This window comes from Ixodes scapularis, unplaced genomic scaffold, assembly GCF_016920785.2.
Source record: "Ixodes scapularis isolate PalLabHiFi unplaced genomic scaffold, ASM1692078v2 PGA_scaffold8__174_contigs__length_109621045, whole genome shotgun sequence".
NCBI lineage: Eukaryota > Metazoa > Arthropoda > Arachnida > Ixodida > Ixodidae > Ixodes > Ixodes scapularis.
In genome coordinates this window covers 32,519,152-32,540,332 of record NW_024609883.1, presented here as the reverse complement: position 1 = coordinate 32,540,332, position 21,181 = coordinate 32,519,152, and the positions used below count along the sequence as shown (strand labels likewise).

The following is a 21,181-nucleotide window of genomic DNA, read 5'->3' as shown; positions in this document are numbered from 1 at the left end:
ATTTTAAAAAAGAAAAAATATTTTAATTTTTTAAAGCAGATGTACTGTATTCATTCAAATATTAGTCAACCTTTTACAGTGAAGCTGTTATGCACTAGGATCTGGGGAAAAATGTGTCCGCGGATGTTGATAGAAAACTTCTCATTGGTCGGAGCAAGTATGAATAAATAAAAATAAAAAGAGGGCAACCAGCGTGAGTCTGCCTTTCTTGGCATTATTAGATAGTGGGTGCCTTTCTTGGCATTATTAGATAGTGGGGTCCTGATCTCTTGTTATCATCTCTAGGCATCGTCCTCGAGGTCGTCCTAGAAGCCGTCCTCGAGGTCGTCCTTGAGGTCGTCCTAAAAATCATCCTTGAGGTCGTCCTCGAGGTCGTCCTAAAAATCATCCTTAAGGTCGTCCTTGAGGGCGTCCTAGAAGTCGTTCTTGAGGTCATCCTAGACGTCATCCACGAAGTCGTCCTTGAGGTCATCCCAGAGGTCGTCCTAGGCGTCGTCCTTGAGGTCATCGTAGAAGTTGTCCTTCAGGTCGTCCTAGACGTTGTCCTCTAGGTCGTTCTTGAAGTCGTCCTCTAGGCGGCGTCCTCGAGGTCGTTCTTAAAGTCGTCCTCTAGGCGGCGTCCTCGAGGTCGTTCTTGAAGTTGTCCTTGAGGTCATCCTAGACATTGTCCTCTAGGCATTGACCTAGACGTCGTAAAAATAACAGCTTCGCTGGTCCTCCATCTTCACTTGAAGTGGAAGGGCTCTACAATTTTTTTGTTTGGCTTGACTGATGGTCGAGAAATTCGGGGACCCTAAGAGGGCCTTCAGCGACTCTAAGTGGGCCTTAGGGGACCCCAAAGGGTCCGCAGACCCCTGTTTGAGAACCACTGTCTCAAAGGATGAAGGAAGTTTTGTAGTTGGGGTATGGCTTTACATTTTCTTTCACGCCAGTGTTCCTTGACCCGATTCCCAATGCCTGAATGCGGTGTTGCAGGTGAATGGTGTATTTGCAAGCCACACGGCTCTTCAAGCTGCCAGTCAGAACGGGCACGTAGAGGTGGTGAAGATACTTCTACGCTACAATGCCGACGTCGAGATTGAGGTGAGTACGAGGCACCGAAAGGGTGCTGCTCCGTTGAGATGCAGCGAGCACCTCTGCTGTCTACTGCTTCCTCAATAGCTTCTGACGCGACAAATGCCGATACAAGTTTTGCAGAGATATTTTTTTTTAACTTAGAATATGTTTTTTGTGAGGATAACTTAGTGAGTACATAAGGTACAAAAGAGACCCAAAAGGGGATGCAAAAGGGAGACGCGAAAGTATTATAACTGAAAGAAATGTATGTAGTGTCAATGTCACAGCGGGACTCCCTTCAGGAGCGTTGGACCCGGGATTACCCCCCCCTACCCCCCTGCAGATATTTAAGAAATTTAAAGTAAACACTACAGGGGAAGGGAAGGAAAATCACTCTTGCCCACCCATCATCATGACTGTTGCTCGTGTGACTGTTAGAAATACACACAAACAAAAAAAAATTATTATAAAAAAAGGGATATAAAGACAACCACTGGTGTATTCATTGGAACATACATAAACGATTGCACCCATATTTACAGACCCGATAGCATATCCGAAAGGGTCAACGTTAGCTGGGGAGAAAGGTCGCCGTAAAACGCCATACCCCGAAAACGCCTGGGGCTTCCGCGCCCGACGCGGAACGTCAAGGCCGTTGACATGCGGGCCGACGACTCTCCTCACCTCACAGGACAAAGACGGCGACCGTGCGGTGCACCACACGGCGTTTGGGGACGAGCCGAGCGTCATGGACCTGCTGGCTAGGGCCGGGGCCGACCTGAACGCCCGCAACAAGCGGCGCCAGACGCCGCTCCACATTGCGGTCAACAAGGGACATGTCGGGGTGGTCAAGACCCTGCTCGACCTGGGCTGCCACCCGAGCCTGCAGGTGAGTCTCCCGGCCCGTTCAGGACGTCCGTCGCGTGGGCAGACGGACCGTGCTGCGACAATGCCGAGGTTGCACGAACGGAACCTGAGCCGCGTGGGCGGTTTTACCGAGCCTGCACTTCGAGTGCTTGAACCAGTTTCGTCTACTATAACTATGGACGTTGATTTTAAGAAGACCTACCAGCACATAACTAGGCTTGCGAGTAATACAATGCAAAATAGAACCTCTTATCAACTCGGATGCAGATTGCTTTCGCTCGCTTCCTTCTCGTGCTTTTGTAAAGCTTCTTTTTAAAACAAGTTGAGTTCACTTGTTTTTTTTTTAAACAAACTGAGGAAGTGGCCACTGGCCTCGAAACATTGTCTTGGAAGTTGCGACTCAATGCGTCGTCCGGGTTAAGAGGTTTTATTTTTGGGCAGTTTGATACTTAAAGGGACACTGAAAAGGTATTTATGCTCGCCGAGGTTTCTAGTTGTACGTGACATATGAGAGCCCAACTACCCAGAAGGGAATTTGCGGCTCGAAATTCGGTTTCTTTCCACCCGAAAACCGCCGATCGAGAGCTCGCCGGTGTTGTTGCGCTCACTCTCATTTTCGTGGTCACGGGCCGTTTTCTAAGGTTTAGACACGACCACCAAATTTAATCAAAGTCGTGGGTCATTGAAGGCACACAGTCAATATTAAAAATAGAAAAATATATGAAACCCATTTTTTGTGGCTTCCAAAAAGCTGCAAATATGTTAATTGAAAAAAAAAAAAGGTTGCACAGACAGCTGGAAGCATTCTGTGCGTTCACTGCATAATTCTCAACATGGCGTCGTTTCGCGTATCGTGGGACTAGCTGATGGCAGCGGACGAAGGGCTTGGGACCTCTACTTCGGAACTGTCGTTCACGGTACCGGCGAAATTTCACACTTCCTTTGAAAGACAAGTTTTGGACCGATCAAAAGAATTGATATTCATCCCGTACGATACGCCCGACCAACAAGCCGATTGCACGAAGACGTCGCCGAGCCGTGGTCCCTTCTCGTGGCTGAAGACATTGCTCGCTCAAACGTCAAGCACGAACTGCAGTGCGTATTTCGAGTTGAATATTCACGCGTACGGTTTATTTACTTGGTGCGAATGTGGCCAATGAGTGGTTCTGCCTGACTTGAAGCCGGGAGTGCATGTACTGGTGGGAAATCGGTAGCAAACTTTCCGACATACAGTCGAACGGCTGCATTACTACGAACGAAAGAGTTCCTTCAGTAGCTCAGTGGAAAGACATCGGCTTCACACGCAGCAGGCACGGGTTCAATCTCTTGTGTGGGCGTACTATTCTTCTTTTTTTTTTTTGTTAAGCATTTTGTGATGTTTACATTTCTTTTTTTACAATTACCACTGAAAAAAACAATTGTTATGGATGATATGTCGCTGAACTAAATGGTATGGGATTCCATTTTTGACACTTGCGAACTCAATGCAGTCACTCTCCACAAAATGCAAGGAGCATACGAATCAGGTAGCGTCCGCTCTCCGAGGCTGTCATAACTGTTCTACAGGAATTGCAGCCAGCCATTGATCCGGACCCGTTGATCTTTCTGAAACTTGTGCACTCTGCTGCAAAATGTCTCTTTCAGTTGCAGGACATGTGAGGCAGCTCTTCACGCCACATCTTGGGAGTATTCTTTTCGGAGCCGATCGGGGAAATTTACCGCGGGCACTCACTACTAATTGCCAACACTTAAATGTACAAAACAACTCATCTTGAAATACAGAACAGCGAGCTGAACAAACATAACTGCAAAGAAATCGCGCGGCAAACAAATTCCGCAACGCATTTCGTCTGCTGCGTTCGGAAGAAAGAAAAAAAAAATTGCACGGTTGGGTGTAGCCATGCAACTTCCGCGGGTCCCTTCGTGTTCGTCTTAAAGGGAGTCTACTGTAGTCCATCTGCTGCGGTCACCGAGTGTCAATAGACGCACACACGAACACAGCGTCTGAAGCCAGCTACTGCCGTGCCATCTTCCGGATACCGTTTGCTGCCAACACGGCAACGCTATAGCTTAGGCTCCAAGCTAGGCTGCCAAACAGATTGCGCTGCATGCGGCGAAGCCCACGCTTTGCTCGGGTAAGCTTTATATTATCTCGGGCTTGGGCGTGCACCGAGGCTCGTCAGAACTGCCAAGGGTTCGCGAGGCGACCGCTTTCCGCACCTGGCTTCGATCGCCACAAAGGTGCGTCCAACTTCGGCTAGCGTTCTGGTGTTCATGTTAGCAGATTGTTGCTGGCTTGAAACGCTGCATTTACACATTCCCCTATATGGACGATGCTTCGTTGCCATGGTGACGTTGACCATAGCAGACGGACTTTACCCTGTGGAAGGGGACAGCGGGGTGCTGAGATCATGTGCGCACCTGGGCTCTTTCGCCGTGCTTTTCAATAGGCGAAACGTGAACAAAAAGAGCTTGAAATAAGGAGTTAATGCAAATGGTTGATTTTTTCCAGCACATAATATCTTGTTGGGCCTTAGACAAAAAGTATATTTTTATCTCGCAATTTGGGCAAACTATCTTGTACTTCAGCATGGGTCTGAACTATCAGTGTGCCCTATTTTGTATCATGATATTGATTCCACATGCACATACCATAATCGAGAGTGAATTGCATAAAAAATAATGGGTAAACTAACTTTTGGAGTGCGATTGAAAAAAGAAAGAGTGTATTGTAGCCAGACCAAGAATGCAAAGTCTTGTAAGGAATGTTTATTTCCGGACTAATCCATGCAACTTGTCACACGCTGTTGAAGCGATAAAGTTGGTTTTCAGTCGCCAAGCGATTTTTCGTACATCTTCGTGGAGCCATCGTTTATCCCGTAGAGTTACTTATCTATGACACATAGTGAAATTTCAAACGTTGTTCAACGTTCTATTTAAGAGAAACTCCAGTTCATTTTCAGTAGTAAGAAAACAATGCAGGTTTCATTAATATCACCCCAAAAGACCACATGCCAATTATTTAAATCTAATTCCACCTAAAAGTGGATAAAACTTGGCAACAAAGTTTAAAGTGCACAATTACGAAAATCTGCTAATCCTAGTGGGCGAGGTGCAGTGTAGCCAGCAGCTCAGTCTACCACCGTGTCGGCTCAGTCCACCCTGCACAATCTACATCATGCTCAGGACGCTCCAGGAGATTTGTTTGCTTGTTTTTACTTTTTCAAGCTAAGCCTGCAGGTGCCTCTAGCAGCATGCTCTTCGTTTTTCACGGGGTTCGCAGTAGGCGCACGCGCTTGTGTGCTCCAGTACGAGCATGCGTCATCGCCGGCAGCTTCTGTCACGTGCGAGAGAGCCAGTCCTCAGCGTTGAGCACGGCATACTTCTACCCGTTGTGACATATTTACGCGTGGTTTACAAAACTTAACTTCCTACCCATATTTTCAAAACAAGCCCTCGGGAAAACTTGCGTTTTTCTGAGCTAAAACACAAGCTGCGGCCGCGGTAGTGCAGGCAACGTCGGGTAGCAGGTGACATATTCGCCCTTGTGCTGCGCCCGGGTGCCTGGTACGTGACGTCATGGTTTGTACCATGTGCTTGCTTCTCCTTTGTACCTAGTGATCATGAGGTGATGACACAGGAGCAGTGTTGCCTGCCGCAGGCAAGGTATTGGCTTCGGTTTGTCGCAAGCTTAAAATGAAGGTTATGCTAAAAACATTACTGTAATATCCCGAGAGGTAATATCCGACTCCCGAAAGATAACTCACCCCTATTTTGGCATGATTTGCAGGTCATGAAATCTAAAACTAACATTTTACAACAAAGCTGTTATGTGCTAGGATCTGGTAAAAAATGTGTCTGAGGGGATGTTGACAAAAACTCCCCATCGGTCGTGGCAAGTATGAATAAATAAAAATAATAAAAGGGGGCAACCAGCTTGAGTCAGCCTTTTTTGGCATTATTCGATAGTGAGGTCCTGATCCCTTGTTATCATCTCTAGGCATCGTCCTCGAAGTCGTCCTTGAGGTCATCCTCTAGGGCGTCCTAGAAGTCGTCCTAGGCGTCGTCCTCTAGGTCGTCTTAGAAGTCATCCTTGAGGTCATCCTTGAGGCCGTCCTAGACATCGCCCTTGAGGTCGTCATAGAAGTCGTCCTCGAGGTCATTTTTGACGCCGTCCTTGAGGTCGTCCTAGACGTCGTCCATGAGGTCGTTCTAGACGTCGTCCTCGAGGTCTTCCTAGAACTTGTCTTGAAATCGTCTGTCATCCTAGGCATTGTCCTCTAGGCGTCCTCCTCAAGGTCATCCTAGAAGGCGTCTTTGAAGTCGTCCTATACGTCGTACTCGAGATCGTCCGAGAAGTCGTCCTTGAGGTCATCCTAGACGTCGTCCTCTAGGCGTCGTCCTCAAGGTCATTCTAGAAGTCGTCTTTGAGGTCGTCCTAGACGTCGTCCTCTAGGTGTCGTCCTCAAGGTCATTCTAGAAGTCGTCTTTGAGGTCATCCTAGACGTCGTCCTCTAGGCGTCGTCCTCAAGGTCATTCTAGAAGTCGTCTTTGAGGTCGTCCTAGACGTCGTCCTCTAGGTGTCGTCCTCGAGGAAATCCTAGGAGTCATCCTTGAGGTCGTCCTAGAGGTCATCCTTTAGGCATCGCCTTGGACGTCATAAAAATAACAGCTTCACTGGTCCTTCATTTTCACGTGAAGTGGAAGGGCTCTACAATATTTTTCTACTTTTTTATCACACACCAAAAGTTAGCCCACTTCTTATGTTCACCCAATTTGCTTTCGATTTTAGGTAGGCTATCTCGGGATTTTAAGGTACACTTTTTGGAAAGAAATTGCCTATAACCGTTCATCACTACCTCGGGATTTTAAGGTACACGTTTTGGAAAGAAATTGCCTATAACCGTTCATCACTACCTCGGGATATATAATGAACCATTAACTCAAATTTCTTGCATCGACCGGACGTTTTAGTTTTGTTCTAGCTGCCTCAGGAACTTTTTGGCCCCACGACGGGCACAAAATGGCTGCCATTCTTTTTATGCTCTTAGGAAGCGGGAGCGTTTTGTCGGTAGGCTTAGGAGCGTAGCAATCTTTGTCAATCAGACGTCGTCACTTGGCGGTTCCAAATGGCACCAATAAAGACCTCTACAAATGCTTCAAATACAGTTGAATCTCGTTAATTCAAACTCGAGGGGGACCGAAAATTTTTTTGAATAAAGCAAAGTTTGAATTACTGGGAGTGTCCTTCCATAGAGATGCATAGGATGGGACCTGCATGTTAGTTTGAATTATTCGCAAGTTTGAATTAAGGAGATTCCACTGTATATCAATATGACAGTGATGACAAACGACCTCATCAGTGATGGCTGCCCCATCACTGCCGAGGTCGTTTGGGTGGTGCAATTTGGGGCCAGAACTCTACTGTAAGGAATCGCTCAAATGTCTTGACTGCACTTGTCGATATTGGAGGACCGAAATTGTTGCTTGGCGGCATCTGCGGTGCTGGCGCAAGGCAAAGAGCCACGCTCCTTCTGTTTTCAGGACTGCGAGGGGGACACACCGCTGCATGATGCCATCAGCAAGAAGAGGGATGACATGCTGACCCTCCTGCTGGACCACAGCGCCGACATCACGCTCACCAACAACAACGGCTTCAACGCACTCCACCATGCAGCACTTCGGGGCAACCCAAGGTGAGTCGACCGCCTCCTCCGCTTCCTATGTGCAGACGAGTCATCGTCGCTTTTCACTTTCGAAAACGAAGTTGCGCTGCCCACTCAGCAGGGAGCCTATGTGTTATCTACTTCCGAGGGATACCTACATCATCCAGAGGGCATTATTGTAGGGGTGCTATGTGAAGTGATTACGCATTATACAAAAATATAAACTATACCGCATTCACTTTATAATATAATGCCAAAAAGTTTATGACAGTATATCTAATGCGCCTCTTGTAAAACTGAAAGGGACATGGAGGGATTGACATTTTCACTGCCGAGGTGATTTCATTCGGTTCCGAGCCCACATGCTATCCACTTCCTAGACGATGTGTTTCAGCTAATTTTTAGGGGTGTCGAAACGTTCAGGAGGGTAGAAAATAGATGATATTTAGTTTATTTTTTGCAGACTTTTTTTGTTTTTATTGCACATACTAGTATACCATTGGGATGGGAGATTGCCCTCTCAAATCGCAAAGTACTAGTGCACTCTACGTAAAAGAAATGACCTTATTGTTCCATGACCAAGAATTGCCTCAAAAATGCTTTGAAGTGGTTTCTGAGATCCCAAAAATCTAAGAATTACAGATGTGCGTTTCCTTGTTAAAAACATGTTCAAAAGTCGTGGACACGCCCTTTCTCGGGGCGAATTCCCTGAGTGAAGTTGTCGACAAAGGTGCGAGTGTGCGGATGGATCGGCGGTGTGGTTCCAGATTCCAAGTAGTCCCAAGCTGCTGCTGCCTCGGACGAACTACGTTTCAGCAGCTGTTTGCGTGTGCACGTGATACAGTCACAATCTGATGCCGTCAGAATTAGAAATTCTTCGGCGGACAAGGCTGTTTTTACTCCAACGTCTGCCAGTGCAATGCGAGCCAGGGCAAAAAGACGTGGCAACCATGTTGTCTCAAGCAGCATGTTTCCATTTCCTGGTCGATACAAATCGTGTGATCGGTGTGTGGCTCGTTTGTGTTGTGTGGTCATGCTTCGAAACAGCGATTTGGGACAGTGGTTTGTTGTTTGAAAACAAGAAAATGATGGGGACAACGAGTGCACGCCAGCATCTATTTTTTCCGAAATGTTACACAAAGGACGACGGAAAAACAAAAAAGTCACATCACCGCGTTTATTGAAACTAACCGCTTGGCAGGTTCGCCAGAGTCGTGTCAAATCGTCTCCGGTGAATTCGCCGGGATAATTTGATGGAAGCAAGCGTTAGGCCTATGAAGCGTCTGGGCAGCAGCACATCATCGGAGCAGTCCACGTCCACGTACGCACACGCCCAGTTGGTCGCACAAACGTTAAGTATGCACACCAACACATGAACACGATAACAGCACACGACACAACTTCATACGGGCGAACAGAAAAAGTTACACGGGGTGAGGCTCGGTGAATAGGGGGTGGAGACGGTGTCATTTTATTTTTTTTAAAAAATGGATGCACTGACAGGGCAGTGTGTCCTGGGGCGTTGTTGTGATGGAACCCTTTCCCACAAATCGAGGAGTTTCTTCCTCACTGAGTTGCACAAGAGTTGCAAGAGTCCCAGGTAGAACACCTGATTACGTAAAGTTCTGAGAGAATGCCCGCCCCCGAGAGATCGCCCATCCTGTTTTTCTGACTAAATATCTGTAACATAAAAATGGCCAAACATCGCCCACCCCCCAATTTCGGTCAGACGTCATGCGATGTCAAACGGGAATCACATCCGCTGCACGATCTGTTGTACCGGTACGTCTGGTAAGCAAGTTCATGGCGGGTTCTTGCATTTTTGTCTGCGATCTGCTCGCGCAATAACGGCTCCCGTAACACACGAGTTCCTGCGTGTATATTGCATCGTGAAATGCAAATCTGCTACATCCACGATCTGCTGTATCCGTTCCCGTGACATGGGAGTTTGTAGCAGATTCCCGCGTTTTTGTCCGCGGCCTGCACACGTGATATTGATTCCTGTGACACGCGAGTTGTTCCAGCGTGTATATTGCGTAGTGAAATACGATTTGGCTGCATCCACGATCTGCGGTATTTGTTCCCGTGACACACAAGTTCGTAGCGGATTCCCATGTTTTTGTCCGCGATCTTCGCGTGCGATATCCTGCTACAAAAAGTCAAGTTTGTAGCGGGTTCTCGCATGTTTATTGCAGAATAAAACTTGAATTTGCTGCATTTGCGATTTGCGGCATTCATTCTCGTGAGATGCGAGTTCTTAGCTGGTTTCCGCAGGTCTATTACATGGTTAAACACGAATCTGCTGCGTCCACAACCTGCGGTATCCCCTCCTGTGACACATGAGTTTGTAGCAAATTCACATATGTTTGTCGCACCGTGAAACGCAAATTTGCCGTGTCCGAGTTCTGGAGTATCAGTTCCCGCGTCACGGGGTTTATAGCGGGTGCCTCCGTGTTTATCAAGAATTTTCGATAAGGTTTTGCTGTGGCATCTCCAAAGATAGCTCACCCCATGTTTTTGACCATTTTTCTCTTCATTTTGGGTGGGCGTTCTTTCGGAACTTTACGGTAGATGCTTGCTGACACCTATTACACAATATAATGCCAAAAAATAATTTTGTCTAAAAGCACTTCAGTGCACCTATAACTCTTTTCTGACCTTATAAAAAATACCTGTTTTGTGTGGCTTTTTTAGGGGCGAAGCTCCTTAGGGTCTAGCCTTGTCCGTCCGGCGTCCGTGCTCATATCGATTGCACTGCCTCTGGGATTGGCCCACTTTTAAGAAAAAAAAAACATACGCCCGCACGGGGGTTTAAGCTCAGGATCGCTTGCTTACGAAACAGACGTCTTAACCACTACGCTACACTCCAACGTTGCGTGTAGCCACTCAACGTCTATACAGGAGAGGGCGCTGCGGTCAAATGCATATATAATCGCATTAAATTGCCTCGACGTTTATAGACGAGAGGGTGCTGTGGTCAAATGCTCAACTGCGTATATGACCACGATCCATACCGCACATTCTCTTTCTGACATGGACCGTTGACTTAAGCGGTGGAGATGCATTCCCACGGCTTCTAGCGGATCCAAGCTGATCCGCTAGAAGAACCACTGGCTGTGCATTTCACCGACCATAAAGCAGTAATAATGAAGTTGAAATGGAACCCGGAACTCAGCACTACCTATGAGCAATAAAAAAAATCAGCACCATCAGCACTATTTATGAACAATAAAATCAGTATCATCAGCACCACCAGAGCTTCGCCCCAATCAACATCATTCACCACGTGGATGCGGCCTCTTTAGTGCTTCTTTTACTTTTTTCTTTTGAGGAAATTTTTGGGTTTATAATATGGTGCCACATATAACAATGCAAACATAAAACCAGAGAAGCAAATCTTAATTTGGCAAACATATATTTTTCTTTAAATCTTGAACCAAACTGGGTAAAAATATAGCAAAGGGAAGAAAAAACAATACAAAATCGAAATTTACAAAATGTTCATAATTTTTATATTGAGAAGCTCTGCAAAGCAGCTTGAAAAGGTTTGGAGCTTTATAAAAAAATCAAGTCAACTCTCAGGACTGTCATGCCATCGGGCAAAGCAGTTTTTCAGTGCAGTAAAGCACTAATACACATTACAAAGTTCTGCAAAAAAAAAATTATTTTTTATGCTCTACTATGTTATTTTTATAGTATTTTTTGGAGTTCCAGCTCTTGCCCATTGTCATGATTGCGACCGCATGCAGGGCCTTTTTAAGCAGCCATGGCCGTCAGCAATGATGACGCACCATCGCTTTCATGCTTGGCTTAAACCACTGCCATGCGGAAAGAGAAACAACCACACAAATCCAAACTGTAGTCTTCAAACCACCTACTAGATGGCGCAGTGAACCTGGAAGGTCTGTGAAAGCTTTGAAATGGGACTTTGCGCCCATCGATCACGGGCGATCAATGGTTTATGGTCGCAGTCGGGAAAGAGCTAAAAGCATGCTTGAAATGCAGTCTTAGAAAATAGATTTTCTAAGTACATATTTTCTTGCTCTGGTTGGTTTCTGAATACTCTCAAAAATACTCTTAATATACTCTTAAATTATAGTGCTCAGAGACTCTCAAAGTAGTCTAGAAAACCTTATTTGGACAAACATATGAATTACAAACTTCAAAAGCGACTCGGATGCTTAACTCTATTAAAAGAAACTTCAGAGATTTCCCTGTGAGCATTAAAAGCACATTATATGTTATACCCAGTGATGTGATTGCTGCGCCAATTGCGCCAAACTGCGCCAAGGGGTTAACCCTGCTACATCCTGCTACATTTCGCCAAAATATGGGTAATCTGCGCCAAGCCTGCGCCAAAGGACCCGTTTTGGTCGCCTTTCAAAACCGAAACTAAACTGAGTACCGTAACTGAGTATGCGTGAGCTAGGTGGGGCAAGCGGCCACCCGACACGAAGTACTCTGCATCAATTGTGACATTGTAACCCTGGAGCCGGGAAAAAGAAGGGACGTAGGACAGGCGAAAAACTCCAATCTCAGTATTGAACCAGCTTGCCTGCACCCTTGCTTTAGTTACATCAATCGCCCATCCAGTCTCGCATGGTTTTTCCCTCCGTCTCTTCTTTCGCGCTCTCGTCATCTCGCATTTTTTTATTATTTTTACAACGATAGATGCGGACCTGTGCGAACGCTCAGACGCTAACGTGCTGGCTACCAACGATGCCGTCACACTGAAACAAAATTACGTTTTTGCGCGGCGGGAGTTACTTTTCGAGCTGAAGCACTCGCTTCTGCAAGCAACGGCCCCGGAAAAACTATATTGTCCTGCCTGCCATTCCGCACGTCGCTACAAATATGGAGCTTCCTAAACTGAAACATAAGGACCGCCGCATGTTCATCAACATTCCTGTTCTTGTTTAAAACATACGCTACTACGAAAAATCCCTCATTAGTTCGAAGACTGCTGTGTCTAAGTATTGATTACCTAGGTTTCTCTTGGTTGGCTTTCTATCGAGAGGGACCCCGGTATGTGAAAAATCTGTCGCGCAAGAAAGTTGGTGAAGAGAAGTGAGCTAAAGCAAATAAGGCAATGTCTGCACGCTGAACCCGCAGAGCGCGCTTGTTTGTCTCGAGTTCAGTTGTTGCACAAAGCGCTCCAAGAAAGTTTTGACCCTGACTCGCAATGTCCTGCATCGATGCGCTCAGGTTCTTTTTTTTTTTTTTTTGTATGTTTAGCTTGTACCTCGCCTGCTGGCCTTGCAAGCATGCGCCGCTGAACTATTTTTCATCGCATGCTGGGCAGTTGCATTTTACATACATTTTTGGAGACCAGTTGGCGACGGAGCGGAGTGGCATGGTTTCGGTTTCGATCGAACAGCCGTCTCCGCTCGCACGGCGAAGCATGTGCAGCTGCAAGCCTGCCGAATTTGCCCTGACGTGCATGCGAACATCATTGCACGACAGAGGCACCAGCCGCGACGCTTGCAATCCACTGTTTTATGTTTACTTTTGACGAAAGTCTGGCACGTCGGGAATCAGTAAAACGGTGGGAGGCAGTTTTTCAAAATTTTTCGGCAACGCCTATAGCACTGTACACTTGTGGGGTGTCTCAATGTTTCTTTGGAGACATTAAAAGTGGACATTCATTACTATACTTTGTTTCACCTTATGTTCTACCACAGGAAAGGCTGTAAGCGCGAGATCCTTGCTCTGGGGCAGATCTCGGCAGCACAAGCTCTCGTGCAGTAAGGGCAGCTGTCAACGCTATGAGCTCGCGCTTCCGGCCTTCGCTGCGGTACAACATGAGGTGAAACGGAGTATAGCCTAAGCCAAAGCGAAGCTTGCAGCAGCTTTGCAGAAAGTTTTGAAAAGCAAAAAGTACCCGCTAGTTGTACAGCACCTTTTTCTTGTGTGCAATTTCGCATTGCACTGCAGTAGCTATGTGTTTCATCAGTCGGGGACTGCTTCCATTTATTATACTATATCACTAGTCAACCTAATGCTGGGATATTTACTACTAAGCTGGTCATTTTCAAATAATTTTTAATATGTAAAATTTAGTTTTCAAATAAATTTGAATATGTGAAGTTTGGTTCTTATCTATCTATTGTGGGTACATATATAGGTATCATTTAACTGAAGCATTGCAAATCTGTCATGTCATTGACATTTCAGTTACATCTTGAAAAACTCCTAGGTGGTCGAACTTGACTATAATTCGTTTATTTCAGCGAGCGAAGTGCCCTTCGTTTGTCCAGCACGTAAAACAAATATTTTTATTTTTCTAAGAATATCTGCTACGAAAGCCATTTTTGGTGCTCCGAAACACTGTTTTGGCTGCTCCAAAAGCCACTTTTGCTGCTGCAAAACACTGTTTTGGTTGCTCCGAAAGGTGCTCCAAAACGGCTTAGGCCAATCACATCACTGTATATGTTATACCGTATTTACTCGCAGAATGAACACACTTTTTTTTTCCCGAAAAATCGATGCAAAGTTGGGGGGGGGGGGGGGGGGGGGAGGGGAGGGGAGGGGAGGGGGGGAGGGGAGGAGGAGGGAGGGGGAGGGCGTTCACTACGCGAAGTAAAATTTTTGCGTCCGAATTTACTCGCATAATGAACGGACCTTTTATCGTGAAAAATCGAAGTAACTTCTTATCTTTTTGCGCGCGGCGCACGACCCCGTAACCAAACTAAGCTGTAAAAAAAAAAAAAAAAAAAAAAAAAAAAAAAACCCTCTTTGTTTTTTTTTTTACTTAGTTCCTTGGTATTTTTTTTTTCTTTGCCGCCTTTCGCAAGCTGTTTTGTTTACTTAGGCGAGGACTTTCCCCTTATCTTTCTTACCTGCTTGCGCGCGACGCACGACCCCACGACCCCCCGTAACCAAACTGCGCTGTGCAAAAAAAAAGGAAGAGAGAAAAAAAGCTTATCTTTTCTTGTGCTTTTCTCAGTTCCGTGGGTTGTTTCTTTTTTTTCCTTTTTGCCCCCTTTCGCAAGCTGTTTCGTTTGCTTAATTCTCCGCTCCTCTTTCTTACCTCCTTGCGCGGCGCGCGGCCCTCCCGTAAGCAAACTGCGCTGTACAAAAAGTGGGCGATCCCGGAGGTAGTGCAATCGGTGTGAGCACGGACGCCTGACGGATGGACAAGGCTAGACCCTAAGGAGCTTTGCCCCTAAAAGAAGTTTAATGGGCAGTCACAACTTTTTCATGCTGTGTTGGCATTTGTCTGACCGACTCGCTGGCCTTAATCAGGATTTTAGACTAACAATCTTGCTCGATCTGAGTCCCAAATTGCTCCGCCTTGGAGCGAGAATATGCGGTCGAGGAAACGTGATCAGTGACTCTACCCGCGATGCCAAGATCTAAGCAAAATCGGTTGGGCCGCACAGAAAAACGCGTTCCCCTTTTTGTGCCGCACATCCTCGCTGTGCCGCACACTGCAGCTTTCGCGTGCACACTATGGTCGCCTGCCAAGTGCGTGGCCGATTCTGCCGTGCCGCTACAATCCATTCTAGCTAGGGTAGTGCTGCCAGTGCTATTATGCTTGCTCCTACAAGAGCTGCGCAACCACTTTGAGAGCTTCCTCTGAATGACACAGGACGGTGCAAGACACCACCCGGGTTAGGGAAGGCCAAACATTCACAGGGTGCAAACCTTTCTTTGCCGTGTGATCGGGGGTCAATGTCTGTGGTTTAGCGATTGTTGGGACTCATATTTTGATAACTCAGTTAAGGGGAGACGCGGGTCTTAAAATGGTCAAAAACACGAAATTTCACGTTTTTCAAAATTCACATATTTGGATTAATTGTAGTCTAAGGTACCTGCCTGCAAAGTTTCAATGTCGAATTCAATGTCTAAGCGTGAAAAAAATGATATTTACAATGTCCCCGCAGAGCCCTAACACAGCGAGTTCAATGAAAACAAGTGGAACTTCGCGCCCCGCGCGTTTCGTGATCGCTCGTCGGATCGCGGCCATCTTGGTCTTGTTGGAAAGCCGCTTATTTTCCCCACGTCCCCATGCCATTCGTTATCGCGACAACATCGGGGAACGTCCGCATTCCGCGGGTTTCGAAGGCCCCAATGGCGATCGCTCATTAGCCGGCTAGCAAGGTGCCCGTACGTCAGAGCACGCGCGGCGCCTAGCGCCCCTTCTATTGGCCTATATGCGCCCCTCCGCTCTTTTTCTCCTTTCCTCCTTTCCGTTCCCGCGCTAGCGAGAGGTGCGTCGTCTGCTCCTGGGCCCGTCTCCGCCCGTCTCCTCAAGCCTGTCTGCTTTGTTTCCTCCGTGGTAGAGCGCACGTTTTAGTTCCCGTTTGCGCGCTTGCGTTGAATATTGTTAGTTCGTTTTCCTACGAAGTCGCGCGTGTTTTGTTCTGTTTCGCATCGAGTTCTCGAGATGCCGGACGACGCTCGGTTGAAATCGAGCACGCGGCAAGCGTTCGGAAGGAAGAGGAAGCGACCGTGGAACATACAAGAAGCCGAAGCTGTCTGCTGCAAGTGCGCCACCGCGATCGGCACCGCTGGATGCCTTGGATCTTCCGGAAACATCAGCCGGAGACATCGCGACTCCATGCAGCAGCGGCAGTTTGTCGAGCTCTGCGAGCGCGGTTCGTGTCGACACCGCATACTACTCCACGGCCGAGCAGGCGCAACGAGTCGCACGATCGGACGAATGCAAGCGTGCGCTATCGGAAAAGTCGGCGACCCAGTGCAAATTCGACCTCGGCGTCACCACAGGAGGCCAGACGCGCGACGCTGGGACACGGTTCATTGTAGTGGACATGAAAGCTCTCAAAGCATGGAGAAGGACAATCTGCGTTTGCGTAAGGCCAACGCTGCCCACCAGAGCAGCAGCAATGCAAAGCAGAGGTTCTCCAGGCAACACCAAACTGGAACAGCCGGGGACTACAGTCCTGGACAGCTGTGAGGGGCTCCCCTTTCAAGTGCTACACGAACAAAGGCCCTTTTCAGGGTCAAACAAAATCTGCTTTCGGAACGTACAACCCTTGGTGCCTCCTCCCGTTGTCCCTTATAGAGTCTACTCATTCTTTTATAACTTTATTTTACATTGCAGACATTATTTCTCAGTTTTATATTATTTTTTAAAGGTTCTTGTGAACGGATTGCAGAATTTTTCATCTCAATTTGTTCAGATAGAACTGTGCTTCATATTGCTGAACATTTTTGCATGGGATCCCTTACTCAATTTTATGCAATGAGTGTCAAAACTTCAACTGCAATTTTCTCAGCTTCGCATTTTTCGTCTACATGCCTAGCCTTACGGTTGTTTTCATGAGATTATTCTTCGAGGATTTCTATAAACTTTATACCGTTGAATTCAGAAAGAAGTGAACTGCAGGGTGATGCTATTTTTGTATGACAGTATGGGCCCGAAATTTTATTATTAGTGATAATGTGACCTTGTTAGGCTTTGTAAATAGTGTACTTGACCTAATTAGACTAGTTTTATACAATGATCTATCTTTACAAAAATATAAATAGCATCATCTTGCATGACAGGTCTTTAGCTACAAATCCATATCACTTATGCAAAAAAATTTGTATTAGAAAGTTCCTTAATGAGTCGTAAGAAATGACCTAATTAGGCTTCATTATTTTCTTCGTAACTCAAAAAGTAATTGAGATATTGCAGAACTAATTGGATATTTGAAAAGAGGAAGCCAAAACACATATACACACTGATTTTCATTATAATCCATTAATAAACAAAAAAGTCGATTTTAGAACCAGTGTCTTGCCTTAAGTTTGTTTCGTGGAAGTTTGGACAGCGGGAAATTAGTCTGCAGCAAGGAGCACCTGGTGTCTCGGCTGTAGATGACAAATCTTGGCAGTGGCGGTTGTGGCGGTACGATTGCTAGCTTGGTGTTTTTAGATTGCGTCACACAGTGGTGAGTACATGAACGCGTGCCGGTACAGTTTTAATTTAGAGAAACAAAGTAGTAATCGAGCCCAAGACGCCTGGATTCTGCAGCGGGAGCTTTTGGCCCATGTGCTCCTAGCTTCGATGTGCTAGCAGGCTTGTCCACGGTTCCCCCTTTTGATAAGTTAATTGTCAACGTACAAAGCTTTGTTTCTGATTTTGCTCATACTATATTTGGCGCTGCACTGTTTGCTAAAACACCTCGAATGTTGCGCGGGCACGTCAACATGCGATAGCACAAATTCGGCTTTGCATGATTGATTTTTCGCTCTGAGCTGCATGATAATGAAGCTACCTGTGCTTTCAAAACTTTTGCTGGTTCCGCGGACTTCGTTATAACAGCGTTTGACTGTATGAATATCCCAGTTCACCTTGAAGCAAATATTGATCATAAAGGGTGAGCACTTTTTTTCTGGGGGCTTCAAATCACGGCTATCCAGAACAGACTATTTATTTGTGCTAGCCGTAGTAACTCCATGTGTCTGCTTACATGTGCCAAGAATCAGAATATACAACGAGCAGGTTGACCAAACTGTGTCTCTTCATGCACAAGAGAGGGGGCGCAAAAAAAGTGAGAGGTGTTGATCATGTGTGCAACTGAGCTCCTCCTAGCAGACGGCATTCTGTCTCGTCGGTAAGCAACGTCTCGGCCATTAAAGGGATACTTCAACGAAATCTGAAATATACCCGTTGTGTTCAGAAATAGGCTGAATACGATCCACAATATCGATAAATTACAATCGTGAGTTTGAATTTCTAGTCTGATGGCTTTATGTTTTGTTATAAACAACCCATTCTGGCAAGCACTCGGAAAGCAGCCAGCGGAGAGCATGTGACATCCGATGCAATCGTGACACAGATTGTCTCGGAACGAGCAAAGCTGTATCTAGGCTGACACCGATAGGATGTCCTAGCCGTTCCAGCCACTAAAGCGGCCGAAGCACGCCAGAGATTGGGCCACCGCAATTTGTTTTAAAATTTCTTTTCGCGTCTTTTTCAACAAGAGATTTGTGTGTCCGATGTGATACTGCTCCCTTCAGCGCATATACACATTTGCAAGCCCGGCCTCAGGGTGCCGCCCTCTTGCTCAGTTGGAGTGCGCTTGGGCACGGCCATAATCAGATTACGACGCCTTAGCAAGGCTTCGTAATTGGATTTTGACGCGTCCAAGTGCAACCCAAATTATCAAGATGGCGGTGCCCTAGGCTGGACTTGCAAATGTCTATAGACCAAGAAATAAGCGCTGAAATGTCGTTGTAGAATCTCTTCAAGCATAGTAGAATCTGTGAGTTCTTTGTTTATTGTAGTGCCACCGGTGAATGTTAGTCGACAAAAAAGACAAGCAACTCATCCCCTGTGTATTTCTTGTGGATCTGCAATGCACAGGTGCTGCCCTAAAGAAACCTTTTTTACTGGGGGAAATGAAAATCTGCTGCATTTTTGGATACGGCGCATGTGTATATCATGATTTTTTTTTCTTTTTCTAGATTTCTAGATAAATTTCTAGAAGAAACTAAACTTTGGAAAATGTATTTTCTATCGGATAAATAGGGCTGACTGGAACCTAGCAGATATCCGTGTGGTGTGCTCGAGTCATTTTGAGGGCGACATCAAGAAGAAATACCACCCCTTTCCTACACTATCGTGGCAATGAATACATTGTATGTTGATTGGCAATGATTTTGCACAGTAAACTCGGTAATCGTTTTATGGCTCCGTGGCACGTGCACATAGCATCTCTGAACAAAAGCCCAGCCATTACTAGCACTCCAACAGAAGAGGAATGCGGAGTTTGTGCCTGTTGAGCTCGCACACCCCAGCTTAGACCCTGCTACGGTATAATTGCGTGTATGGGCCGCACTCATCTAAGGCTCCACCCCCATATTTAGACCATAATACCCTATACCAAAAAAGAATTGAACTTTATTTGTGTATTAGCCTTTTTTTATTAGCTTCCTTTTTTTTGAGGCACACCGACTGCTTCCGCAATTGCGGGCGCACTCCGTGTCTTTGCCATCTTCACTCCGCCATGTATGCGCCTCTGCTCACACTTTTTGCCATGTTTTGAATTGCAGATAAGAAAGGTTATGGGGGTAAAGCTTTGGAGAGCAGTCCTTTTTATATTTTGGGTGTCAGCCAGGGTTGCATTCCGCCCATGTGCTGTGCAACCGGATGCTTCCATCGATGTGCTGCTGTGAAATTTCCAAACGGGGCTGTAAGGTCAGTTAGGCTCTGTGAAAATTTTCTTCTGCTAAGTTGGTTAGTTGGTTCGTTGGTCTATGCAAGCCCCATAACTTGAGAGCAGTGGGCAAGTACTTTCAAACGGTCACTTATGCCTTAGAGTGCGGCAGACGTGCAGCGGGTCGGAAATATGGTGTCAGCAAGATCTGCGTATGGTGCTGGACAAAGCGTGCGGTTCAAGGTGGGCTCATCGGCATTCTCAGTGATGTGATTGCTGCGCCAATTGCGCCAAGGGGCTAACCCTGCAACATCCTGCTACATTTTGCCAAAATATGGGTAATCTGTGCCAAGCCTGCGCCAAAGGACTAATTTTGGTCGCCTTTGAAAACCGAAACAAAACTGAGTACCGTAATTGAGCACACATGAGCTAGGTGGCGCAAGCGGCCGCCCGACATAAAGTACCCTGCATCAATCGTTCATCCGGTCTTGGATGGTTTTCCCCGCTGTCTCTCGTCTCGCATCTTTTTAAAATTTTCTCAACGATAGACGCGGGCGTATGCGGACGCTACGACGCTAGCGTATTGGGTACCAGCCATGCCGTCATGCTGTGAAACGAAACCATGTTTTTGCGCGGCGAGAGGTACTTTATGAGCTGAAATACTTCCTCCTAAAAGCAACGGCCGTGGCCTAACTATATTTGGTCCCTGCCTGCCAGTCACCGTGGTCGCGCGACGTCGTGTGTTGCCGTCTCACGTCGCTGCAGACATGGCGGTTTCTAAACTGAAACTTAAGGACTGCCGGTTCATCAACATCCCTTTTCTTGTTTAATACGCTACTACAAAAATCTCTTTAGCTGAAAAACTGCTGTGTCGAAGTATTGATTACCTAGGTTTCTCTCGGTAGGCTTTCTTTCGAGACGGACCCCGGTACATGAAAAATCTGCCGCGAAAGGAAGTTGGTCAAGAGAAGTGAGCTAAAGCAAGGAAGGCAATGTCTGCACACTGAACCCTCACAACGAGCTTATTTGCCTCGAGTTCAATCGTTGCACAAAGCGCTCCAAGCACTTTTTGACCCTGGCTCGCGATGTCTTGCATCGATGCGCTGAGGGTCTTTTTTCCCCTGTGTTTAGCTTGTACCTCGATCGCCTGCCGACCTGGCAAGCACGTACGTGCCGCTTGATTGTTTTTTGTCTAATGCTAGACAGTTACATTTTGCATACAATTTCGGTAACCAGTTGGCGACGGAGCAGTTTCGATCGAACAGCCATCTCCGCTCGCGTGATAATTTCGCATTGCACGGCAGTAGTTATGTTGCTGTGATATTTACTACTAAGCTGGTCATTTTCAAATAAATTTTAATATGTGGAGTTTGGTATTTATTTACTGAAGCATTGCAAAATGTGTGATGTCATTGGCATTTCAGTTACATGTTAAAAGACTTCGAGGTGGTCTAACTTGATATAATTGGTTTATTGCGG

At 46.4% G+C, this 21,181-nt stretch overlaps 1 protein-coding gene across 1 annotated transcript in view; it reads left to right on the top strand.

Annotated features, from left to right (window-relative positions):
• Positions 1 to 21,181, top strand: part of LOC8032653 (E3 ubiquitin-protein ligase MIB1) — a 522,024-nt gene that overhangs the window by 40,104 nt on the left and 460,739 nt on the right. Inside the window, exons 10-12 of the mRNA XM_042286613.1 lie at positions 976 to 1,083; positions 1,748 to 1,945; positions 7,468 to 7,619. Coding sequence (XP_042142547.1) covers positions 976 to 1,083; positions 1,748 to 1,945; positions 7,468 to 7,619 — 458 coding nt within the window. The remainder of the gene's footprint in view (positions 1 to 975; positions 1,084 to 1,747; positions 1,946 to 7,467; positions 7,620 to 21,181) is intronic.